At 48.9% G+C, this 25,168-nt stretch overlaps 2 protein-coding genes across 6 annotated transcripts in view; both read left to right on the forward strand.

Moving 5' to 3' along the window:
- Positions 1–552: 552 nt before the first annotated feature.
- On the forward strand, positions 553–19,482 carry PTAFR (platelet activating factor receptor). Of its 2 annotated transcripts, XM_072885370.1 has the most exons (4): positions 553–762; positions 1,485–1,686; positions 11,965–12,156; positions 15,957–19,482. In XM_072885370.1, the coding sequence occupies exon 4, from the start codon at positions 16,015–16,017 to the stop codon at positions 17,065–17,067; it is 1,053 nt and encodes a 350-aa protein (XP_072741471.1). In that variant the 5' UTR covers positions 553–762; positions 1,485–1,686; positions 11,965–12,156; positions 15,957–16,014; the 3' UTR covers positions 17,068–19,482. The 2 variants fall into 2 exon arrangements, with proteins under 2 accessions (XP_072741471.1, XP_072741473.1); XM_072885372.1 differs by lacking the exon at positions 1,485–1,686.
- Positions 19,483–20,271: 789 nt separating this feature from the next.
- Positions 20,272–25,168, forward strand: part of EYA3 (EYA transcriptional coactivator and phosphatase 3) — a 60,534-nt gene continuing 55,637 nt past the window's right edge. For 2 of the 4 annotated variants that reach the window (XM_072885346.1, XM_072885347.1), the window contains exon 1: positions 20,272–20,400. The gene's annotated coding sequence lies outside the window, so the exon portion shown is untranslated. Of the gene's footprint in view, positions 20,401–20,788; positions 20,810–25,168 lie in introns of those variants that run through there. The other 2 variants (XM_072885348.1, XM_072885345.1) reach the window with 2 other exon arrangements.

Here is a 25,168-nt window from a genome sequence, read left to right on the forward strand (position 1 = left end):
TGAGCTTGTTGCTGTGCCTTTGGGGAGCGTGGATGGGTTGGGAGGACTTGGGCACCTGTTAGGAGTGTAACTCCTCAGAGCTGTGGGATGAGCTCAAACTCATGAGTTTTGATTTTTAAAATCCTACTTTGTGTGTGTATTGTAAGTTTTTTAAGAGATTCTCAACTGTTTAAAGGCATTCAAAATGGAGTATACTACAGATTCACATGTGCCTGGCAGACTCCTCTGGAGACCTTTCTGCAGGCTCTTCCCATCTGTCCTGACGGCCATCCCCATACACTTGGGTCCTGTGGGTAGCTGCCTCCATGAAGATACTGCTTTGCTTCCTCCTGACTACCATTAGCCAGCTCCTTTCACTTGGACTTGCTGTCTTATGTGCCCTCATCTTCAAATGAGTGCAGTCCTTTGTGCTGCTTTTTGTGTCTTGGGCATTGGCGAGGTCTCTCTTCAGAAAGATTGGTTCTGCTGCCCCTGAAGAGATGCCTCCATCTTCTGGTGTCTAACTCTTTAAGTTTTGATTAATTTCCTTCTATTTCTGCCTACTAGGGAGGAGTGACATGATCAAGTTGTGTTACCAAACAGATTTCTGCAGGAAAAACAGCTCCCAAGGAAGGTAGTGCTTTCTGACAGGGCCTAGGACTTAGATGAATCTGCTGAAAAGTGGCTGGTGCTCTCCGCTCATCTTCGTTTCTTCTTTTCCTCTCATGCACTGGTCTGCATGACCACATGTAAAGTGAAACATCGTTCCCTAATAAAACTAAGGTATTTTGGTGTTTTATACATTAACTAGCTCTTAGAACAGTAGAATGCAGTTCCTATTTTCTGTGTAAACACAGGAATACAGTTTCTTTATACCTTATTTGTCCTGCTAGGTATAACCTGCTAGATAGATAGCTTGAGCTGGACCTCAAGGGGCAAAACATAGCTTAAAAAATAACGTCGGTGATGTCTGGATGGCACACGAGCCAAACAATAACTAGCAACAGACTAAGGTGGGCTGACAGGTCTGGGAGACACTGAACTGTGCAGCATTGCTCTGTTCAGGCACCAAAATTCCTTTTTGTTGGCAGAGCCTGATCCTCCATTAACTGGGAACGTGTTGGTAGGACACAACTTCCTTGTCAAGGCAACAATTAGCCACATTTGTTCTGGGGAAAATGTCAGTTAACTTTTGCGGTGCTGTCTCTCAGATGCAATCTCTTCAGCTTCCTGGGTGTTGGAAGCGAGCAGTGCTGGGCAGTAGCTCAGATGATGAGAGTATTTCTAAGCCCAGAGGACATGCTGACCCTCTAACTTGTCTGCCTCTTGTTCCCCTGTCAAAGTATTTCTAGCTTAGAGATCTGTCCCAGTCACTCTTGTCCCAGAGTCCTTCCTTTTGATATTGAAATACTGGTCTTTCTAGTAGCATTTCCTTTCAGATGGTGTAATGTCTTTGCTGACTGATGGTACTGACCTTTCAGATCTTCTTTTTAAATTTTTTTCAGGTAGCTCAGGATGAGTCCTGTGAGAACTTGAAATGCTTACAAGACCCATGTTATGCATCTGCTTCTCAGAGACATGTATGTTTATGAGAATTTGACCAGTGGAGCGGCTTACCACTGGGTCTCAAGGAGTGCAGCCTGTGGTCAAACTCACTGAAGTACTAGTCCTGCGGGCTTCTGCAGTTAGAGTCTTTTTTTCCACTGGGTATGATGGTTGGGGCAGCAAAACATGCAGCTTATAACAATGCTGTTTCATTGTCAATTTAGCTGTTCCTGTTTCCTTTTCTTCCTGTCCTGCCTATGATGCGCTTCTATGTCTGAATATGCAGTATTTCTCCTGTCTTATCTACTCAGCCAAGTCTTGCGAAGCTTCCCATCTGCCAGGCGGGTTTAGCAGCAGCGAAATACCTGGCCCTTTGCTAGATATTTCTCTGCTCCACTGGAGGGAACCTGGGAGGTTAATTTTGATCCTTGTATTCAGACTTTGTAAAAGCAAACTGCTTTGAATTGCCTGGGTGGAAATAAGTGAATGCACAGCGTTGACCCCCACAGATGCAGGCTGGGCTGTTGCCTGGCCTCTCAACACATGCCAAGGCAGTGGGATGGATTGAATGAAATGTTTAATTTCAAGAGGTAGAGATGTTGTAGAGGGAGAGATCTCTAGACCTCCGTCCTCCTTGGAGCTCTTTTTGGGTCAGTGGTTCTCATAGACTAAAATATTTGTCCTCGATGTGCAGGACAAGAAAATACATCGGTTGGAATGAGTAATTTTTTTTTCCTCTCAGAAGGAGAAAAGGTACCAGATAGCTACAGAAGCACTTTTCAGTAGGGTCTTGGCTTTGGTTTTCTCTGGAAATAACTTGTCCTCCATGTCCAGTTCCCACAGAATGTACATGGGGGTCTACCAGCATCCACCTCAGCTCCTCGCTGCTTTCTGGGAGTCTAGAGATCGCTCCTGAAGCTCTTGGTTCCCTTCTGAAGCAGGGAGGTTGCCCTCCCCTTCATATGCAATTTGGCAGGGTGTATCTCCTGTTCAGCAATAGTGGGATGGGAAAGGACCTTTGCAAGTTGCTTGGGGAAACTGCAACAGGAACCTTCTCACTTGTGGATTAAAGGGGATGGGGTGCAGGACTTTCCTGTGTGGTGCTACTTTGTAGTCTAGGGATGAGAGTGGAGGATCCCCTGAGCATGTAGACAGGCCTAGGTCTAGATTTCACCAGATTAGCTAGATTTCACCAGGTAGAAAAACTATTGAGTAAAGGCTAGACCAAGTTATGGCAGCTATAAAAAGCTTGGGTGATAAGCCAGAGAGGAAATCTATTCTTGATAAGACATAAACCAGTGTGTTACGTAACATTTATCTTACTTTGGCAAACACAGTGATGTGCTCTAAATTAGATACTGCTGCTCAGGAACCATTTCTTAGTCACTCAGCCACAGCGACTGTAGAAAACAGTACTGTTGGCAAAGACAGAGTGTGAAATGGAAAATACTGTTTTCCTCTCTACTAAGCCACGTTGTGGCCAGGCCTTACAGTTTACGTGGAAGCCCATTTATATACATGCTTTACTGCACAGCCTTTCAAAAGGAAACAAGCAATGGCACAGAGAACAGGGCATCAAAAGCTGCTCTTTTCCTGAACCTGAGAACAAGAGGTTATGGAGGGAAATCAGCAAGAAATGGGATGAAAAGACACAGGCTTTTCCTGCAGTGGATTGTAGAACTCAACATAGACCATTGCTGAGGTCAGAAGTTTCTAATCTTCATCCATGTATGTGTTCACACAAATACATGCCATCAAGCTATGTAAAGATCCCGGTGTAACTGCTAGCGGAGGGAGTCTCTGCCCCATATTGGCAGATGCTGGCAGTGTATGATGAGGGATGCCTTGCACTTTGTTTGCTTTCTTCGTTGATCACCTGCTGGCTGCTGTTGGACATGAAGTACTGAACTAGATGGCCTGGATCCAACATTACTGTTCTTGTGCTGTCTGTGTGGCTGGGTCTTCTTCCAGTCTTCCTCTTCCCCAAAGAGATGCCGTCTTTGTAAATGCGTGGAAAAACCTTCTTTCTTCCACCCCTTCTCTTTGGGCAGTAACAACTCTTTCACTGTATGCGATTTGTATTTTGGGAGCGTAACTGTAGTTCTGGGGGATTAACTACAGCCAGCGTAGTGTTGGATAGAGGGACGCAGGTGGGAGAGATGAAGGGCTTTGCTCTCCTTCCAGATGAGAGTTTCTTTTGCTAGTCTTTCTCTGCCCTCTTAAAACAACTGAAACTGGAGAGAAACTGTGAGAGGTGGGCCTTAATATAGGAAGTTTCCCTCAGAAAGAGTTTGGTGATTGCAGTGTGTTATCTAAAGCAAATGGGCTGTCTTGACTTCCTTTTCCTCTTGCAAGCTGCAGTGTGAGCAAGACCTCCCCTGCTCAGGCAGCTGAGCCCTACAATTCACAAGCAGAAAAGGGGCATCCTCCCTTGTCTTGTGCACCAGCACAGCGTGCCTGGGCCCGATGGTGTGCGGGGCTGCGCCAGCTGGGTTCAAAACCTCATCGTTTTTGTTTTCCAGAACTCCTGCTGGCAGTGGACGTCCTGTGGCTGGGGGCTCCCCTGCCTTCAGCTCTGGGGGTAACTCCTTTTGCTCCTTGAAAGGCAAAGCTCTCACAGCCCTGGCTTTGTGTTGTGCACAAAATGGGCAGATGTTTGGGAGCGCTGCTCCTCTAGGCTGGGCTCCTGTCTTTTCCGCTCTGAGTGCTGCATTGAGCACCATGAACACTTCAGGTAGATCTAGGACATAGCTGAGCTGCCTGACTCACTATGGAGGCTCGGCAGCCTTCCTACTAGGAAGCCTCCCTGTCACACCAGCCAGAGGGCTTCAGACTCCCAGGGCAAGAATGGATACGTACTTCAGGGCAATTAGGTCTTTCCTTTGTAGCAGGAGATCTCTGCCTCGGCCTATTTAGTGCCATTAAAATGGACTCTCCTGTATCATTGGCCTCCCTGGCCATCTGCTTCATTCGTATTCCTTTTCTGGGACATTCAGTTGTCCTGCAATAGCAGGGAAGTCCAGACGTAGCATTAATACTAACATTAAGGTGCAAAGTCCCCTGCTTCACAGCCACTACTGGATTCTCATTGACGCAAACAAGGATGTAACCTGAAAATAATAGGTGGGATTTATGTGTCACCCATCTTCTCAGATCTGGTCAAATTGCTTCCTTTTCAAATGCCACCAGGCTCTGTCTGGGCTCTTTTGTAACAGCTTTTCTGGGTGGAACGGGGTTTGCAGGAGTGCATTTTGATGACATGGAGAGGAAAATAACCTGCAAAGGAAAATAACACTGGTACATGTGCCAGTGCAGTTGTTGCAGTTCACAGCACAGAACAGAAACGTTTTGGGGAAGGACCTCTGTAGGTCTTTAATTCGACCTTGTGTTTGAAGTGGGGCTGTCACTAATGGTAGATGAGGTCAGCTGTGGCTTTATCTAGCCAAGTGGTAAGGATGAGACCCTTGGCCTCTCTGGGTTCCTGTCCCAGGGATGCACAGCTCTTCTAGCGAAAATATTTCACCAATGTCCATCCTGACTGTCCTGCACCCCAGTTAGTTAGTGGCTGTTGCCCCTTGTCACACCATTTGCCACTACTGAGGAGAGTTTGTTTCCGTCCTCTTTGCAACTTCCCTTCCAACAGCTGCAGGTGGTGATCAGATCGTCCCTCAGCCTCCGGGTCTATCTCAGCCCAGCTCCCTTCGTAGGATGTGCCCCAGGGCTCAGACTGTGGTGGCAGCTCTCTGCCAGTCCCTCTCCAGTTCTCCATGTCCCTTTTGAGTTGCACACAGTTTCAGGTGCAGCATCACCAGTACCAAGCCGAGGGGATATTAACTGTCCTCACTCTGCTGGCCACACTCCTCCTAGCATAGTCTAGTTTTCCTTATTCACAAGAGGACACTGGCAACCTTCTTTGTTGAGAGAGGCCACAACTTACCTGCACCGTAAACTGGTGCAGCTTTTCTATTTGGTTGGGAAATTGGGGTATTTGCTGCAGCTCTACATATGGCAGTTGGGTGTCTGGCAGGCCTAGATGGGGAGACTGCAGGATGTGCAAACAGCCAGTTCCTTCTGATGGTGGTGCAGGTTGCGTGCCTGCTCTGATGTGCTTTGAACATGCTTTTGTGCACTGACCAGTTGTGACTGACTGGCCCTTCAAGGCTGTTTCAGAAACCTCACGCCTCCTTCCTTGCAGAAACCAGTGCCAGTTCTTAACAGCAAAGAAAACCCAACAACATTTCCTTGTTAAACAACTCACGGTGAATAAAAAGGGAGGAGACACAAACACATGTGATTTCTTGTTATAACACAAGTGACTCACACCTAAGTGATGCCAGTGCCACAGTACACATCTGGGGAAATCCCATGTGAAACCTGAGCAGAGCAACGCCAGAGCTGCTGCCCTGGGCCCGTGGCAGCAAGAGGGAGTGGGTACCCCATGCATCTGTCCACCCTTTCTTCCCAGGCTGAAGGAGAACAAGAACTGAGGGGGATTTACAATGCTGCAGAGAGAGCAAGGAAACTAGCTGCCACAGCCTGGAGTATTTTTCTGGCTAATGTTTCCCCATATGGGGACTCACACAGCAAAGCAGTCACATCCTGACACTTTGCCCTGCCGCAGCAAGTCTCCACCTCCAATTGAAACATTTGAACAAGCACTCGCCACTGTGCTGGCTCCCAGTCCCAGTATCTGGAAGGAAATGAGAAGCCCAGAGGATGGATCTGAGGGCGCTGGCCCCCTCGCCAATCCCAGACCACCTCTGCGACTCTGGCTGGGCTGGGGAGCTGCCCTGCCCTGGAGCTGCTGCAAGGCAGGGCTACCCCATCTCAGGCCTGCGAGGCACCCGGTGACACGGGAGCGTGAGAAGCCCCTGGCCAGCACGGAGCCTCAGCCGCTGTTTCCCTACCACCGGCTGCTCGAGGAAGGGCCACAGGAGTCGGTGTCGAGCTCTAGGGCGCAGCCGGGGCACGTCTGAGCCGTGTCACAAGTGCCAAGAGGGAAGTGAGTCACTCACCTGGAGCGCGCCCTCCTTCCCATCCGAGCCTCTTCCCAGACAGGAGCACGCTGACGGCTCAGCCCTGCTGGTGGCTTCGCTTGCAGCAGGTACCTGACGGGCTGGGTCTGCTGGGCCAGGTGCTCTGTGGCCCCGAGGTAAGAGGCTCCTTTCCCTTCTGCTTGCTCTCCCAGGGTGCTGGCCTCCCTCCCCAAGCTTCACAGGCTCCTTCTGTGTCTGGCTGTCTCGGGACACGGGCTGGCTGTGTGTCTCCACTGGGTCTCTGAGCTGTGGCATCTCAGACAGCTCCAGGGGCTTCAGAGCCACCCTTGTCCTCCCCATCCAGGTGCGCTGGGAAGACGCATGCTCGCTCCCCGCTCCCAGCAAGCAGGGGCGAGGTGCATCGTGACGGCATGAGTCAGGCTAGTGCTGCCATTGCCTTTGGGGCCATGGGGATGGGGACTGCCCTTGTCTGGGTCCTGTCCCACCTCTGGGTGGCAAGAATGACCCTAGCTTTGCTTGGATGCTGCAAAGCAAGGTGAGGAGCCTTGCCATGGACCCTCATCCTGCGAGGAAGAGGAGGCAATGCTCAGAGCCTCTCAAGGAGCCCCGGTCCCTCATCCTGCTGGTGCATGGCCCCTGCCCTTGCCCCTGCCAGGCTGGGGCAGGGGGCAGGGCAGAGCCTGCCCAGGGCAGAGGGCAGGCAGCCACTGTCAGGAGGTAACTTGCTGCAGTGTGGAGCAGGGGGAGCAGAGTGACCCGGCCGCTGACAGCTCAGTGAAGGCATGGTTTTCCCCTCCGGCAGAGCTATGACAGCCTGGGGCTGCAGCATACAAATCCTGACGTGGTGGCCTGCAGAGATCACCCCTCTGGCCGGTGCAGCAGGGCTGGACTTGGGCTCTACCTGCCAAAACCAGCCGGAGTCTGCCCTGCCCCCTGCTTCACCCGCTGCTGGCAAGGCAGCCCGGCTCCCAACAGCGACAGTTCCTGCCAGGCTGGGTTATCCCAGCGGCCCCACCGCGAGCGGCAGATGCTGTGCCCTGCCTTTGCAGCTGCCAAATGGCTACCAGGAAGCGTCGCTGCTCGCTGCCCCAGGAGGGGCTCTCGGCCGCTGGGGTGGATGTATTTCCCTGCCGAGCAACCCAAGCTCCGGGGCATATTCCTGCAGAGTTGGTAATAAGGTGGGGACATGTTGTGCTGGGCTCTGAAAAGCTCGCAGGGGAAAGCTACAGAGTTTAGTTAGTATTTCTTTCCTGCAACAAGCAAAAGGAAATTGTGCAGAGGGTGTGAGACAAGTAGTGGAAACTCACAGACAGTAGCGCTTAGCACTAGATCATCAGCTGCTCTGGCTCAAAAGGAACTTCATGTCCTTTCAAAGACCCATCCTGGCACTCGAGGACACATCCTGGTGACTGGGACCGGCAGGGATCACACTCACCTGCGTGCTGGTCCTGCACACTGCATGCACCACACAACTCTAAGCCTGATGGCAGCAGCTGGTGCTTTCAGAAGCTCTGTGTTGGTATTTCATCTTGTCCTCGTTCACTGCTCTTCTGAACAGGGCAGTCGACAGTGCACACAGAGCCTGTCGGCTAAAATGCTGCTCCTCCATTTGCACTCCATGGAGAGCTCTTCTCCATTAATACAGTGTGGTTCTGCTCTTGGAAAGAGATATCTGGATATTTGTTTATAATACTGTATTTCCAAAACCAAAAGAATTTCTGATACCTGCAAAATTTATATGTGATCATCAAAAGCAAGTATGTTGCTCATGGGCTCCATCTCAGAAGGACACGACCCCAAGGAAACATGCCAGAGGCAGACAGTGTGTACAAGGAGGCAGTGTGCATCTTTCATGGCAGCATGCACTTGCCATGAGAGTGCTGATACGGTGCCAGAACCAAGGGGAAGAGCCCGCTGCCTACCAACCAGCTTGCATGAAGTTATCCCCAGAAAATGTCATTTGGAAGAGCTGCTCCAGGATCCAGCGTCCTGATATAACAACCTGAAGTACCATTAGTGCTAGTTAACAGCATCGCGTGGGAATCAGTTCTAGTAAAATAAGCTTATTTATTTTTTTTATTAGACTGCAAGTTTGGTTGATAAAAGTAAAGGCTTATTCAATTTTTTTTTTTTTTTAACTTGGCCTTGCATAGGCATTCAGTGTTGTCAGACTGTGTGTGCAATCCCCGGGCTGGAGGAGTGGTAAATAACACTGAGGACAGGGCAGTCAAAAACTGCCAGGACCACTTAATAAGTCAGGCCACCACAAGCCAAATGCATCTTAATACCAGATTCAAAGTTATGCACTCGGAAACAGGCAGCAGTCCAGGAGAGCAGGGGAACAGGGTCCCCAGGCTGGAAGGGATGCAAGAGGGAGGAGTGCTGGCTGCAGGCGCTGTACGGGGGGGGTAATGGGACCTGTCAATGCAAAGCAGACAAGAGGCAGTTCAGGAGGGAGAGAGGGACTATTCTCACCCTTTCTCTATTGCCTCGGTACTGGGAACGCTGAATCTGGGTCCCCTTCTACTTTTCATGCTTTAAATGCAACAGCTGAAAATGGAGATGATGAGGGAGGGAACTCCCCAGCTAATTAAGAGGTGGACAAGAGTAAGCCTGGCAAGAGGCCAGTCTACATGACCAAGTGGTTGTTCTGGGCATTTCTGTGAATCTCAATAGCTTGAGGCCTCACCTGAGCATTTGAGGCAAAGCTGAAAAAATGAGTAAATCTGGGGAGTGGCAAGGAGGCACTGGTCAGCACAGATGTGGTCAGGTCCCAACTCGGGGCAGTTAGAGGTGTCCTCACTCCAGTGGAAGTGCTTAAATCAGAAAGCAAAGCTTGTGTCTCTGCTAGAGCTTCCACCCATCAGGTCTCTTTGTGTCTTTCACCACTGAACTTGGTATGTTTTTATTGTTTGGTTCTCTAAGTTTTACGAAAGATCTTTTTCGCTGAACTTCGGTGACGTGTGTGTGCCCCATCAGTGGCAGAGCTGACACAGGACTGAGCAGAGGAAGGATGAAGATTTCTGATGAGAGCTCTTCCCCAGCCCAAAACCTCCTGGGCTTCCATTTCCTCTAAGAACTTGGCTGCGGCAGGACAGCAAGCTTTGTTTGGCTGTTGCAAGTACTCCCCTTCCCTGCGTGACCAGACATCCTCACTGGCTGCTCTTCCCAAAGGCATGGACTGGCTGCCAGCCAACCTCATGAGCATGTTTTTATTTTGTTTTTATTTTAAGCTCCCAGAAGCAGACTTGCAGGCATAACTGGGGCTCTTTCCAGTCCATGAAGGGTCAGGTTCCCTGGTCCATCTTTACAGTGGCTGATGGGGAAGGAGGGAGGACAGTGGGTGGCAGAGGGAAGGAGACTGCTGCAGTCTCCATCCCAGCACAGCTCTGTAGCATCACTGCAGGAGCCTCATCTCACCCTTTGGGTTACCCTGACGTGGCCTGACAGAGAGTGAGCCTGGCTGTTCCCTGGTCCCCTGCTCCACACAGCCAGCCCCCCGGTGCAGCCCACCCTGCTGAGGCAGGGCAGGGTAGAGCAGGGTCTCCCACCCCACGCAGTGCTGTTGCTGTGGGGCTCCCTTGTGCTGGGGGAGTTTGGGTCCCGCTCAGCCCAGGTGGCTTCCGAGTCCCTTGGACACCCCATCCTGTTGCTGTGGGGGACAAGGGTGATCCTGCAGCAGCTCAGGGCCTGTCCAGCTGTGGTGCCAGTTGTGGTCTCCATGCACCTCTGGGTGCTTCGGAGCTTCCCCCGAGCAGGGCCCAGAGCAGCAGGACATCCTGGTTTGTGCAGCAGTTTGCTGAGCACTTGCACAACACCCTGCCAGGCTGAGAGCTCGGCTGGGGCTCCTGGTGACTGCCAGGCACCCGGGTGCAGAGCCTGACTCTGCTCACCCCAGGGCACCATGCTGAAGTGCACACCTGGTGCTTCCCTCTATAATGGCCCTGGGAAAGGCCATCTGCACCCTCTGGAGAAGAGCCAGGGAAGAGCTGACCCAGGCAAAGAAGCCCAGATCCATGCTGGGGCTTTGCCTGTCACTGGCTGGGGACATCCCACCACCGACATGGACAGAGGGTGGGTTCTGGCACCGTGCTGGCTGCCCCGATGCTGCACAGCCCATCGCCTTGAGATGCCTAAGGCCAGGCAAGCCAAAAGTCAGCATCTTGGCAGAATAGCGTTGCTGCCATCCACCTTGCCCCCTCTGTCAGTGCCCCATCTGTCTGGCTGATGAGGAGGTTGCTGTGTCCCGGCTCAGAGCCAGAGCTCACCAGCCCAACAGCAAAAGCATGACTTGAAGGTGTCCCAGGATCCATGCCAGCTCCTGGCTTTCAGAGAGGTTTGGCTGGTGCCCTCAACTGGTGCGGACCAGGGGATACAACCCTCAGCCTGTCTCTGGTGGCTCTCCCAAGACATGACACCACGCCATGGGAGGTCTCTGGTGCTCCTCACAGCATGGACATGGCCAGGGCCCACCATGGGCTGTTTGCCGTAGATAGCATTTCCTGAGAAGAGCCAGCCTTCCCAGGGGGGACCAATGTGGATTGGCCTCTTCTGCTTCCGCTTGCATCCATGTTATTCCTCAGTAGCCTTGTTGCAGGCTCAGGTGCCTCTGTGCTGGTGATGGACTTTGTGGCTCTGTTCCTATGTGTTTCACACTGAACCCAGGCATCATACTCGGTGTTTCAGTTCCTGTAGGTGTCTGCAGGTGTGAGGTTTGTGCAGGACATGGTGCAGATGCTCCAAGCTCACATCTGCACTGCGTGCAGTTGTAAGAACAGTGTCTGCATGGAGGGCAGGTTAACCATCAGCATGGGAGCTACAACTTGGGTTTCACGGCTTAGCTGGGACCATATGTGCAGCTTTGCTTATCACTGGTGTCTCCCTGAGCACCCCACCAATTTGCATCACTGTGATGAGTGGTCTTTAGGCTGCCACAAATAATGGCGGGTCATGATGTGAAAGTGGATGGGACAGGTGAAGACCTGCCATGCTGTGGTGTCTCAGTGTCTGCTGAAGGTCCCTAAGACAAAAGGAGACTTGGGATGGCTGGATTCCTGGGTCTGTTTAGCCCCAACACAAGTGTGAAGGAGACTCTGCTAGGGAATGAGTCTGTCCATGGGATATATGAGTTTCTTGGCACTTCCTTTCCTTGAAGGTATTAAGTGAAAGCTCTTCTGGCTTCTGCCATTCATCTGTTTGGAAGAATGATGCTCAAATGCTGTCTAATCCCAGATCTAACCAGGGACATGGAGTGGATTCCTATTCTGCCTTTAGAGGAAAATCCCAACTTTGCCCTCTTTCAGGATCATCAGAAGCAGAGATACTTTGAGGAAACAGCTTTAAGGACTTTCCAGATCTTTGCTGTGGTTAATTGCCTTTCCTCTACAGCTTATTTTATTTCTCATTTCCTTTGAGCTGATGTCACGCATTTCCTCTTCTCTAGTGACTCTGCAGTCATGCTGCAGTTGCTCCCATTCTGGTGTCCTGTTCTTGAGAGCTGCCTGTGTGGAGACCTTCCAGCCCCAGGTCAGAGAAAATAATACTTGGAAGAAGACTGAGCATCCTCAGTAAAACACCCATCACTGCTCTACTAAAGCTGAAGATAGACATATTGTGCTGAATCCTTTTGACTGTGGTAAGCAGAAAATATACTTTATGAGTACTATTCCTCTTGGAATATACTTTTGCTGATGGCATATCTTGTTTTAGTGTGGTCTTTGCACCTTGCAGCCATGAGCCAGTAAATCCTTATTGGGAGAGCATGGCCCATGGGAGAGTGTAGATTGGGAGCAGAGTCCATGGTTGCCTCAGCCATGCTCTGCTGCGCAGCCAGTTACTTCCACCTCTAGTTCTGCATATGATGGAGTTCGTGATATAAACCACTTGGGATTACCAGCTGGTGTACTAGTGTACAAGGTAGTGGCTTGGGCTAGAGTTGCCAGGGATTTTGGTAATGCAGCGCAGCAGAGAATGGGACCCACACCCGTCAGCCTGCACCCTGACCACTGCGCCTGTTCTCCCTTCTGCTGGCACGGAGAATATTTACGTGTTTTATACAAAGGGGAACCGCTTCAAGAGGAGAGGTTGAGTGAGATCCCCCGTACGGTACTCCAGAGTCTAGGGCTTAGGACATCTCACAAGTATACAGGAGATGTGAGCTCGAGTTCCTCAGGCTGAAGAGGAAAGTGGGTATTGAGTAAATTTAGTGGGGAATGGTGCCATGCTCTCTGCTACCTGTATTTTGTGGAATATCTGGCTTGACAAGCGAGAAGGGAAAAACATCTCTCTTGTGATTCCCTGAAGGACCTTGGCATTGGCACTGCACAGCCTACTAATACAAAGACAGGTGAGCTCTACCAAGTGCTGTCAGGGCCAGGAGACGGCACTGCCATCTCTCACAGCCCACCTTTGCCAGAGATTTCTAGCAGACTTAACAATGTAGAGCATGTCCTTGCATTCATCTCTCCAGGTCAGAGTGCAGCCCCTTAGCTCAAACCCATCTTCTGTGCAAGGCTTTGCAGTGGAGGCGGACGTGCAGGTTCGCTCTCCCTTCCACCCCATCTGCTAAATCTGGCAGCTGATGGGCAGGCCTGGAGACCCCACCAGTAAATTCACCAGAGCTCCTGGGCAAAGGTTGGAGGCTGCCATGCCAATGTACAGCACCAGAAATGGAGGGGTAGATGGACAGTGCCCCGTGACACAGTCTAAAGGGACTTTGTGAATAACAGTTGTGCCTATGTATTGGATGTAGGCACTTCCCTCCTCCTCATTAATTCTGCTAGTGCGATGCATCACCTTTTTTTTTCCTGCATTCGTGGTATATTCAGGTCTGGTGCTAGAAAGGTGATAGAGCACCTTTCATTGCAAAGATTCCAGCCCCAAGCACCAGAAGTATCTGCTGAAGTTGGCAGACAGTCAGAACAGTGAGTTTACGATGCAAATTTGAAAGAAACTTAAGTTCTCTAATGATCTTGGGTAATTAGGACTTTTTTTTTTCTTATTCTAACATCAGAATAGTGTATCAAACACAAAGCTCCCCACTAGTTTCTCTTCCCCTACACAGCCTCACCCCTTCCCTGAATGTCTGCATCTGCTAGGTGCCCTTCTGAGCTGAGAGATGCAAACCCTTCCAACTGACGTTATGTCCTTACCAGAGATGGTCCCTCAGTGGGTGGGAGAGCTGGGCTTAGACATGGACATTTATTTAAGGCCGTGTTGTGACAATTACCACTTTTCATACATAGATGAGGGTGTGGAAAGAGATCCATGAGATGACCAGTAGGACTTGCCTTGGGTCCTGCATGAATCAAAGGTAGAGCAGGGAACAGAGCATGGGCCCCTGCCTGCTCTGGGACCTCTCTTCAGGGCAGCAGGGAGTGACACATTACCCCTCATGGATGTGCCAGACCTCTGTGGCCAGACTGTGAAGTGCCATGGCCCAGACCATCCTCACCTCCTGGCTCCCACCACCTGAACCAGCTACTACCTTTTAGAGATCAGTGGGTTCTCAGCAGGGGAGCAGAGATCAGGGTGAAAGAGGACAGATACATGTGTCACCTGGCCAACTACTCGTACTGCCACAGCTCCTTGTTAATTCACATAGAACACAGCTGAAAGACTGAGTTTAAAGACACTCAAACCCCAGTGCTGCCAGGCACGCAGCAGCCTGTGAAGGTCCAAGGACAAGTTGTGGGTATCTGTAGTTGTCATGTCCTTAGGAGACCTGTGAGGCATGAGAACGGACAGGCTCGGGAAGATGGCTATCGCCTTCCTCTTCCTAAGAACTGGAAAGCAGTACCAAGGGACTTGCAGAGTTTTCTGAAGAAAGGGAGAGCTTGCTTGAGCTAGAGCTGACTTCCCCATTTGCAGAGGAAAATTGCAAATGTGCAAATGAGGAACCAACAGCACATGGGCACAAAGAGAGGCTCAACCCAGAGAGGGCGAGATGGGGGTTCATGCCACTATCTGCTGCTGGGGAAGATCCAGAAAGTTTTGAGGCAGGAGGGTGCCTTCTCAGGAGGCAGCAGTCTTTGGGGGAAAATGCTTGTTGTTCGTGGGGCTGGCAGAGCTGAGGCAAGCACGTTACAACGTGCAGCACCCAGCATTCCCATCATACCTCGCACAAGAAGTTTAGGCTTTATGACTGGTGGTACAGATTACTCACGCTCAAGAAAAACCACCATGTTCTGCAAATTAGGTTAAAAACCCATCAAGTTTACCATCAGCGAGCAGCGTCCTTGCTGGTCACTCTCAAACTGCTTTACCTGCATTAGTGAGTTATCTTCCCATGAAGGAAGAGGCAGAGAAAAACAAGCAGATCTGCAGGACTGTGTCACGGAGAGGGAAGTGCCTGTCCAGTGTCAGACAGGGACTTGGTGCTCGAACCAAGAACAGGCGTGTACGTCCTCTGGATGGTAAAAGCAGCAGGTTAAAGTATATGAGGGATTAGACTGAATCCATGTAAATCTGAGACAAGAACACGTACAGTATCGATGATGCAGAAATTTGATACGTCCAAACTGTGCAAGATTTGAAGAAATACTAACTGAGGTGGGGACTGGTAATATTAAAAACCTGAAGGCATCTCTTTAGGGACAGTGTTTGTCACCAGCCTCACCCGCGACACAGGAAAGTACAGAATTGCTGCTGCTGCTGCTTGCATTTGATGCAGAAAAGGGGGGGAAGGGAACCAGGTTGTTTTGATGACAACTTGAATTAAAAATGATGGCATGATAGACAACAGCCAGGATTTTAAGAGAGAGAAACTGTAGTTAAAAGCAACAACACACCACAAAACATCACCCTTTAGGATTAGTGACTCATGTTTTACATCATTCACTGAGTAAAAAAATTGAGAGCTCTGGGAGCCTATGAAGTGAATGTGAGATCCTACAGTGCCTGCAACTAAGAAAACAATAGAATCTTTACAAGTGTAGGAAGGAAAATGTCAGAAAAACAAGTAGAGGGTGACTCTGGAAATGGCACTAGTGAGACATTTTTACCAGGTATTGTATCATTTCTGGAATTTCTAGGTAAAAGTAAGTGTAGGCAAGTTAGAAAGCATTAGGAACCACGGGGGAAAAAAAGAGACTCAGAAAACCTGTTTGCTTATAGTAAAAGATTAAAAAGCTTGAGACAGAACAGAGTAACAGATGATTTTATCTAAGAACCCTCACGCAGAAAAGTCTTTTGAGATTAGAGATTAGTGATCTCAGATTCACACTGCAGCAAACGACGCTGGATGAAGACACAAAGGCTAGTATGGTGTTGAAATGGTATCAAAGAGAGGACTAAGGGGACAGGACAGGTGTCTGTGGCTGGAGCCAAGGCATGGAGCAGAACTCCTATGGTCACAGACAGCTGAAAATGAAAGGTGGGGTTTGGCTTAGCAATGGCACCATTCCAATCAGCTCGTTTTATGCTTTATATTTTTAGGTAAGAAGAAAAGCTACGGCAGGAAATTCTGCTTCAGACGTGCTCACTCAGCACCACGATGTCTGGAAAGGGTAAAGGCGGTGTTGAAGGTAGTGCTGATTCCCACATGCCGTGCTACATAGACTCTGAGTTTCGCTACAACCTATTCACTGTTTTCTACAGCATCATTTTCATTCTGGGCTTTGTTGCCAACTGCTATGTGCTCTGGATTTTCAGCCGTATTTACCCCACCAAGAAACTCAATGAAATCAAGATATTCATGGTGAACCTGACAGTAGCTGACCTGCTCTTCTTGGTTACAATGCCAATGTGGATTGTTTACTATCACCACCATGGAGACTGGATCATGCCTGCGTTCCTCTGTAATGTAGCTGGCTGTTTATTTTTCGTTAACACCTACTCTTCTGTTGCCTTTCTGATGGTCATCACATACAATCGTTACCAAGCCGTGACTAATCCCATTAAAGCTGCTCAGTTTACTGCCCAGAGAAGGGGTATCTACTTATCAGCAGCTATCTGGATCATAATAGTGGGCAGCTCTTTGTATTACCTTTTTGACAATAATACTAATCAGGATTCGAAGAATTTCACACGGTGCTTTGAACACTATGACTCTTCTAGCAGTGTTTCAGCTGTTCTCGCCATCCATGTCATCATCTGCATCCTCTTCTATATCATTTTCCTTTTTATACTAGGCTGGAACATCATCATTATCAGGACCCTGTTCTCCAAATCAGTGCAGCCACGGAAGCGTGCTCATGTCAAGAAAAGGGCGCTCTGGATGGTTTGCACGGTGCTGGCTGTGTTCATCATAAGCTTTGTACCTCATCACATAGTGCACCTGCCCTGGACCCTGACTGTTCTGCAGATGTGGCAGAAGGAAAATTGTCAGTTGCGCCAACAACTCAATGATGCTCACCAGGTGACTTTGTGCCTCTTGAGTACAAACTGTGTGTTTGACCCAATCATCTACTGCTTCCTCACCAAGAAGTTCCAGAAGCATCTTTCAGAAAACCTGAAAAGCATGAAAGGGAGTCGCAAGTGTTCCAGGCAAACCACAGACACAGTGATTGAGGGCACCATTCATCAAGAGGATGCCATCAGGATCTAGGCCAGCTCTGTTCTGATTGCAGACTGAGATGTGTGAATTAGTCACTCATTTTTTCTCAAGAAGAGGCACTGAGGAATGCAACAGAGGACCAGGTTATTACATTTCCTTTTTCCCATTAGAAAAAAGAATGGATGCTCATTTCATCTATCACATGCAACTGGCAGAACTGGAACCTGTAATAATCTGGCACAAAAGCACCTTCTGTCTGGGCTGATGTTCTCATGGGCACTGAGAACAGCTCAGATGATCTGCTTTTACATGAAAAAAATGTGTCATTGAGTCTCTGCAGTGAGCAGCTAGAAGCTAAGTGTGCTGAAGTTACCCATCATGTCAGCCCAGATAGCACCATCCCTGGTCCTCTGCCTGCCCAGCTCCCACAAAGAACCCAGTATCATAGCTGTAAGAGACTTCTAAAAGACCTGGAAGAACAGACCAAGTTGCTAGCATCATCAAGTGACTGTTCTAAGAAGCTTGCATGGTTCTGTGAAGAGAGTCTGAGCTCAAAAACCTCTTGAGTGGCTAGAATGTATGTAGTCCAAAGAGTTCCTCAAATGCCATCAAAGAAGAGATCTGCACCTCTGATCCCTTCTTACCTACTTGCATGGTCTGCTGGGGTCCATACTTGACAGATGTCTGGGAGTAGCAATTACGAACTTAAGTAGCTTTGCTCCCAGCTCTTGAATCAGTCAAATAACTGGACTAGCAGGCAAGAAAAGGAAGAGAAATTGGCAGTGCCTCAGCCCCCATCCCCAGATCAGCATTATGTCCAAAGGGAGCTATTGTCCGCCCCGGCTTCTTGTATGATAGCAGAACTGGCAAACCAGTGGCCTCTTGCACTCCGTTTAGTGATTTTTGACTGACTGCATGTGTCTGTGGAAATCCAATCTCACTTTGGAGGCTCCAGATAACAAAAGATTATTGTCAGCATGGGCATTACGACAAGAAAAAAAAGCTTAAAATGCTTAAGTATCTTTGTTCTTATTTATTTAAATTAGGGTTGTAGCAAGCAACTGTACATTATTCCTTCCCCCAGCCTTTCTATTTCTGCTACAAAGAAATGAAGCTAACTAGTTCTCAGTAGCCTACCACAAGTGAAGTATTAGGTCAGGTCATGGCCACTTTCTGAGTAACTCAGTGCTGCGCAGTGATACAGTACACTTGACAGACATATAATTCATGCACTCTGACAAGACTGGAGACTCCTTGCTCAGGGCTGGCTGCAGTCAGTTGGGGCCCAGTGATTTTCCAGGGGTGCCGAGTTCTGTTACCCATCATGAGACACTTGAGGTTCCTTTTCTGACCCAAATTGCTCAATCCAGCACAGGAAATTGGGCAGGGAAGGGAAGGGAACTTAACTTGTTTTCACAATGTGTTTTTGTTCCCTAAACTACATAGGAGAGCCTGGTTGATGACAGGAAAAGTGTATCATCTGACCTGTGACACTGATTATTCATACTCAAGGAAGGACAGCAGCCTTCCTACACCCACCAGAGAACGTGAGAGAAAAGATCAAGTCTTTCCAAAGATAAGACCAACGTCTGTATCAGACTTTGCCTATGTTCAGTGGAGATACAGGTCCTTCAGATTTATCTCCTGAAGATCCTCAGGCAGCTTTTACGCTTACTTGTGTGAATGAGCAAAAGAACTAAGAAGTTTATTTTTCTAATGCCATCTGCCAGGGCCAGCCATGCAGTCCAGGCCCAGTGCTAGGCAGAGGAAAGAATCTGATCACAATATGAATGCATTTCCCTCCTGGTCCTGGACTCTGCTCCAGTAACGGCCACCCATAAAAACCACCTTCTGGCACCTCTTAGCAGAGAGATAATTCCCTGACTGTGTCCCTCAGCTGCGTTCAAAGTCTTGCCCTGAATCTGCAGTCATCGGAGCCACTGCACACAGCAAGGGGGATGGGTGATTTCTGTAATGTAAACGCCTAAATCCCACTTGCTGGAGGAATCTGCCTCTGTATTTCTGCCCTTCCCAGATGGCACGTTCTGCCCCAGGAGCTCTTGCAGCTGGCAGACAGGGTGGAGCTTTCCTCTTTTCCCCTTGCCACCCGATGCGATAGCAGAGCTCTCTTGCTTCAGAGCCCCTAAAGCACTGAACAGATGGAGTTTGGCAGCTCTTAGAGGAAATGGAAAGGGGTTTTATGTGGAGATCTGGTAAATGTGTGACCTTCTACTGATTCCTGGAAAGCTTGCAACAGAGTTTACAGTTTAGGCTACTTACTGTGGGTAAATAACATGCTTTACTCCACAGAAAACAGCTGTAGGGCCAGTGTGGGCTCAGAGAACAATGTAAACTTGCATCTAAGGAAAAGGATGAGTGGAGGAAAAAGCCCTGAGGACACTTCAGGAGGATATGTTGCAGTAATTAAGTCAGTAACAACGCATTTCAGCTTCCACTTCTGTTCTCTGTTTTACCACAGTGTTATATTACTTTGCTTTACTCTGCAATAAAATGGATCCTCAAAAATTCTGTTAAATAAAGTGAGTTCCCCAAGTGTTTTGCCCTTTAACTTCTCCCACCTTCTCATCTTCCTGCATTTATACTCAAGGGAAAAGCCTCAGTACATGCTGACACAGCTCGATTTTGGTGCTGTGTTACTTTTTAAAAAATCACCAAGTGAACTCTTGGGAGAGGTGAAATGAAAGGCTCAGCAAGTTTTGACCTGCTAAAAGGGAAGGGGAAATAGATAGCTTCAGAGAGGAAACAACTTCTGAAAAATCTGCTAGAGCTCTCCAAAGGCCAACCAGACAAAAACCCCCGAACGCTCCGACCCACACACACGGGAAATTTCCTGCCGAGACCCCATCGCGCGGCTTTGCCGCTCGGGCTGAGACGTGACAAACTATTTTAGATAATTTGCATTGCAGCACCTACGGCAACGAGACACCAGACCGGAGAGACGACCCCATACACGTAGCACAACCCAAACCCAACAGCAAGGCAGCAGCGGTGACTCCCGGCCGAGCCGCGGCCGCTGAAGCCCCGGTCACCCGCTCTCACACGGCGCCCGGCGCTGGCGGGACCGGCTGCCCGTTTCGGCGCGGCCACGCTCGGCACTGCCGCGGCAGGCTGCGGCCCTCGGCCGTCTCGGCCCAGCCCCGCGGCGGCCGCCGGGCCGGTCCCTCCACCGCGCTCCCGCCCTGGCCTGAGGCGCCGCCGCGGCCGCCTTCGGGTCGGCGGCGTCACTTCCGCCGCCGAGCGCTCTGCTTCCGGGCGGCGCTGCGGCGGGCGGGGGCGAGGAGGCGCGGGCGCCGCTGCCATGTCCGCTGCTGCCATGTCCGCTGCAGGACGCGCTCCCGGGCCCGGCTCCGGAGCCGCCTCTCGGTAAGAGCCCGCCGAGGGACGCCCGGCCGCGCCGCACGCCCGGCGCCGCCGCGGGGAGGGTGGCGCGTGGCCTCCCCCTTTCTGAGCGCGCTTCCTCCCGCGGAGCCCCCGCGCCGCTGCCCCGCCTCGGGTCGGGCTGGGACCCAGTGGGCCCGAGCTCGTCGGCCGCGGGGGCGCAGGCGGAGGCGGCGGGGACGACGCGTGTGCACAGCGTGTGCCCCCGCCCTGAAGACGGGCCGGGGGAGGCGTCGAGGGGCGCGGCAGCCAGGGCAGGAGCGGCGGTGCTGGGTTAGACCGCGGGGCTCGCCGCCCCGGCGACCGCTGCCCCCGGAGCACGGCGGGGTCCCGGCAGTCTTGGTGCCTCAGCTGCTGCCGGTGGTGCTTGGGAGAGCTGAGAAACAGCCAAAAGGTGCAGAAAGACACTAACTGACTCACTTAGCTCGGGTAATGCGGAGGGGCTTGTGCGAGGCAGGTGGGAGCAAGCGCTCTCTCTGGGTAGCTGGGGTGTGCCCGGGGCTTGGTGGGTTGTTCCCAGGGCCAGCAGCAGTAGGTAGCTTCAGCTCAGGGCAGCCCTGCTCAGACTGTGTTGGCTTTGCAAGGAGGCAGTTGAACACACCTGCACCGCTTAGTCGTTCGATGGGTTTAGTCGCTCGTACTGGAGCTTGTGCAGACAGGTCCAAGAAGATGTGTTTGGGCTTGGCAGGGCCATGATCAGTTGGGCTTCATGAGCTGTGCTGGACCTCGATTGTCTCTGCTGGACGCTCCTGGTTCTGGGAATGCTGCGCAGAGTTGCTGAAGCTTTATGTGGAGCCAGCTCAAGCACAGCATGCCATATTAGTTTGGTTTCTGCACTGCGTGGTGTGACTAAATCGTTTCCAGACTAGAGCTAGTCCTGGATGCAACACAGCTGCAGTAATTCAGATGGAGCATCGTGCAAAAAAGTCTTGGTGGACTTTGCTTTTGGTATGGGGCTAGCCCTACTTCTGCTTCTGTGATGCACTTAATCTGTAGTGTAGTAACTTCCAACCGGTAATTAAAAGACAACTATACTGATTAAGATAAGATTTTTACGATTATCATTATCTGCCTCTATCGTTTGGTTTCCTTCAGTTTTGTCTGTTGCGGATTATCTTAAATTTGTGATACTGAATAAGATAGGTTTTGTTGAGAAACATGGCAATTCACGCCCCTCAAGTCACAGTTTTCATAGTAAGCTGCTTTTAAAAATGCATGAAGATCGTGGCTTCCTCAACCTGCAAAACTACTGACCTATTGCACTGTACCTATCATGTTTTGGGTTTTTTCTTATCACCTCATGGTGCGATACTTCTTACTTGTGCAGTTCTGCAATCCAGTTTTTGCTATGCAAACGATGATACGCAGGTACATTCCCACTGCTCTGTGTCTAAAAGGTAGCTGAGGTGAAGGTGTAGCTGTTTACAAGCTGTTAGAATTACTGCACAGTGTCTTTCTGCAGCTTTCGTCTCCCTCTCAGCTCTTCCATGCAGCCTCAGCAGCAGTTATGGCACCTTGGTGACTGCGTATTGTTGGGTAGTGTGACAAATTTGATGAAAAAACTGTCACTTCCCCATCACAGATGTGTGCAATAGCTGTAATAATTCCTGAGTAATCCGTGACTTTGGAAGGATTTATAGCTTCTCAAAACTTTGCCCTGTAAATATCCAGATGTTGAATGAGTTTTGAATTTACTATATCAGAGTACACTTTATTAAATGTGTTTCCATGTTTTGTGTTAATGGGTTGGAGTACCTCTACAGCAGATTAATGTATGATTTCCTAGCTTTTGTGTACCAAAGGGTAGTTACCTGTGACTAAACGTAAAACTGGATAAAATATACTGAAATATTTTAATTGAATGGAAAGCCTAGCAAGTAATGCGTTCCCGTGTGCAAGTCATGTTATGCATAAAGATTCAAGGCTTAAAGCAGATAATACGTCATTGTGGACATGGGTAACTCAGTGCCTATATTCATAGTTATCAGCAGTAGGATTTTTTTTTCCCTTCCCTGCAAGTCTGTGCTTTTTTTTTTTTCTGAAAGGTGCTCCTAGAAAATGGATGCTTGTTAAAACTTGTCTGCAAAACCCTGTGATTGAAAAAGGAGCTGTCAGGATGGAGATGTACAGGAAACTTTTGAGGCCTTAAATGGAATCGTGTCAGGATTTAACAACTGGTATTTTCTGTATGATCTCGCACCCAGCAGTGTCTATAGACAACGCACCTACAGACATCATTGTCTCTTGCAGCAGCTCCTAAGTGTTTTTTGTCACCTAAACCATGACCAGTGGCACACACTGGTTAGTTTAGTTGTAAGTTGAGGAAGGTCTTTCTCAGCTTTTTCTTGCTTTGCCTTGTCCTTAATTTATTCTCTTTCTTTCATCCTAATTTGTCTGGAAGTTTTTCTTTCAATTGGTTGAAGGGCAGCAAAACAAGCATCTCATCAACAGTGGCCCCTCTCTAGCAGTGATTCAAGGATAGTTCCTGTGGATGCTGTGACTGGAGGCACTCCAGTACCTGAGGGTATAACTTCAAATCCTTTCTTCCTTCTTGCAGCTGCCTCTAGAGCTTCAATGAAGGTGGTGCTGCAAGGGGTCAGATCTCCTCCTAATCGTTACCCAAACCTGATGTTTAAGGAGAGTGCTGTGGGCAGAAGACACAGTATGTCATAGCAGGCTCTTCAGTGTATGGTGTCATTTTGATCTGCACCACACCAGTCACTGCTGTCTTGTCTTTTCCAGGTTGTCACCGATCAGTCCCGTAACTGGGCAATATAACTAGAAAACAAGCTTTGTACTTAGAAAAATAATTTAGTATTGTGATGAAGTTGATTTGGAACTTTTTCCATCTCTTAGATAAACTCTTGGGGTTAAAGGTATGGCTAGTCTAATTTCAGAGGCGATTGAAAGGTTCTTCAGTTCTGCAGAAGATGAGTCTCTCCTGAGTTGACACCTGTCTACAGAGCTGTTCTCGCATCCCAGGAGCTTCGTTCTGAGCCTTGAAGTTTGCGTTGTTTGTGTTTGAATGCTGACAGTCCTGTTTCTCAGAGTCACCAGCTGGAACATACCATAAAGTGTATGGCAGCTTTAAACCTTGGGTGATGGTTCATATTTCTATAAATATCATACCATTGTATGTAATTTCATTTTGAAGGTTTTGCAGATCAGTCTCATACTAATGTCTTCTCTGTGACAATTATTTTCCCCTATTCTATTTGAGAGAGCTTAAGAAATTCTTCCTTAAATATGATTGATTTAAGATGATCAGACTAGAAAAATGCATATTCAGGACCAGGATAGTTTGAAAAAGTAGGTGATTAGTTATTCTTCGGAGCAGAAAAGAAAGTGGCATCTGTTTTCAAAACCATGTGGAAGTATTCTGAAGTAGGCTCGATCACTGGTTTCCTATCAAAATTTCCCCATGCTGCTGTTTTGGTAAAGGCATAGTTGTTCTCATATACCTATTGGGGAAAATACTATCACAGAAAACAACCCCATTGGTTCAAGGCTTTGAAGTTTAACGTAGAAGTCAGATCCCATTTGTAGTAAGTCTGATGTTCTGTTCAATACCTTTATAAGAGCTCTTGAAATTTCAGAAGCCGTTGCCTTGATTATTCTGTGTACTTTAAATCCCCATTTCCTGTCCATCCAGAACTTTTGGGGTATAGGGAGGGGAGCTGGCCTTTCTAGAAGATAAAGGGACTTAGATAACAGGGGCTACTTTTTTTTCTTCACTAGCTTGGCTAGTATTCTGGAGAACTATAAAGACACACAAGGTTTAATTCTTTTTCTACTGTATCATTTTTTTTTTCTATCCAGTAGTTAGTTCTCATGCCAAGCCTACTGCTGTGTTGACCTTTCTGGATATGAGGAAAAATTAATTCTTCTGGCTTAAAAAAAAAAGAAGTTACAAAATACTCACTCTTGCCTGACCTGAAGAAAGCCAAAAAGTCCCCATGAGTCAATGATACCACTGCTCTCAGCATTTTCAAATAAGATAGCAAAAGTAGTTTGACAGTTCTCTGAATTATTAATCTATGTAGTAGCTTTCCAGGACCTAAAGAATTTAACTTTATGCTAGTTAAATTCTGTATGCTCTAAGAAAAAACAGCGCCAAGTTGTTGAGTAAGTTTCTCTAATCTCTGAATGAAATTACCTTTTTTGTGGATGCTGTTATAAAAAACATGTATAATTGGTCTCTACTGAAAGCGTTAGTTCTCGCTGAACTACTACCAGAATCTAGTGTATGTCACGCAGCTTCTTTTTCCAACAAGGGAAGTAAAAAGTGGACTAGTTTGAGAGAGTTTTTGGCAGACTCGTGAGTCAAAGATGACTGCCCTTTGGGGAATGTCTTGATGTTGACAGATTTTGAAGCTAAAAGGCAGCAGAAAATACTATTCTTTCTCAAAGGTTACCTGTTACATATGGTAAGCAAGAAGGTACTAATTCCTTGGGCTCCGTTTAGCCTGAAGGCGTGCCTCATCCTGTTGGTTCTGCCGAAACTTCAGCCCTGTTAGTCACTCTCTTGGGCCCCTGGCTTCCCTGGGGATGGGCACACGGTCATAGGTGACAGAGCTGCCAGGGCTCTGAGAGCTGCGAAAATGAGCTGTGCCTGCATTCCTTGCCCGCCCCAGCTGTCAAATAAAACTGACTGTAACTTAACGGAGCGTAGGGTTAAACAGTCTTTGATTACAAATGCGGTAGTTTGCATAATGTGATTCACTTTGCAACTGGTGTCAGCTAAAATTAAAAT

Source organism: Ciconia boyciana, chromosome 21, assembly GCF_034638445.1.
Source record: "Ciconia boyciana chromosome 21, ASM3463844v1, whole genome shotgun sequence".
In the NCBI taxonomy this organism is placed as follows: Eukaryota; Metazoa; Chordata; class Aves; order Ciconiiformes; family Ciconiidae; genus Ciconia; species Ciconia boyciana.

Excerpts from the sequence above, each read along its gene's own strand:
- PTAFR (XM_072885370.1), top strand. The coding sequence starts at position 16,015 with ATGTCTGGAAAGGGTAAAGGCGGTGTTGAAGGTAGTGCTGATTCCCAC.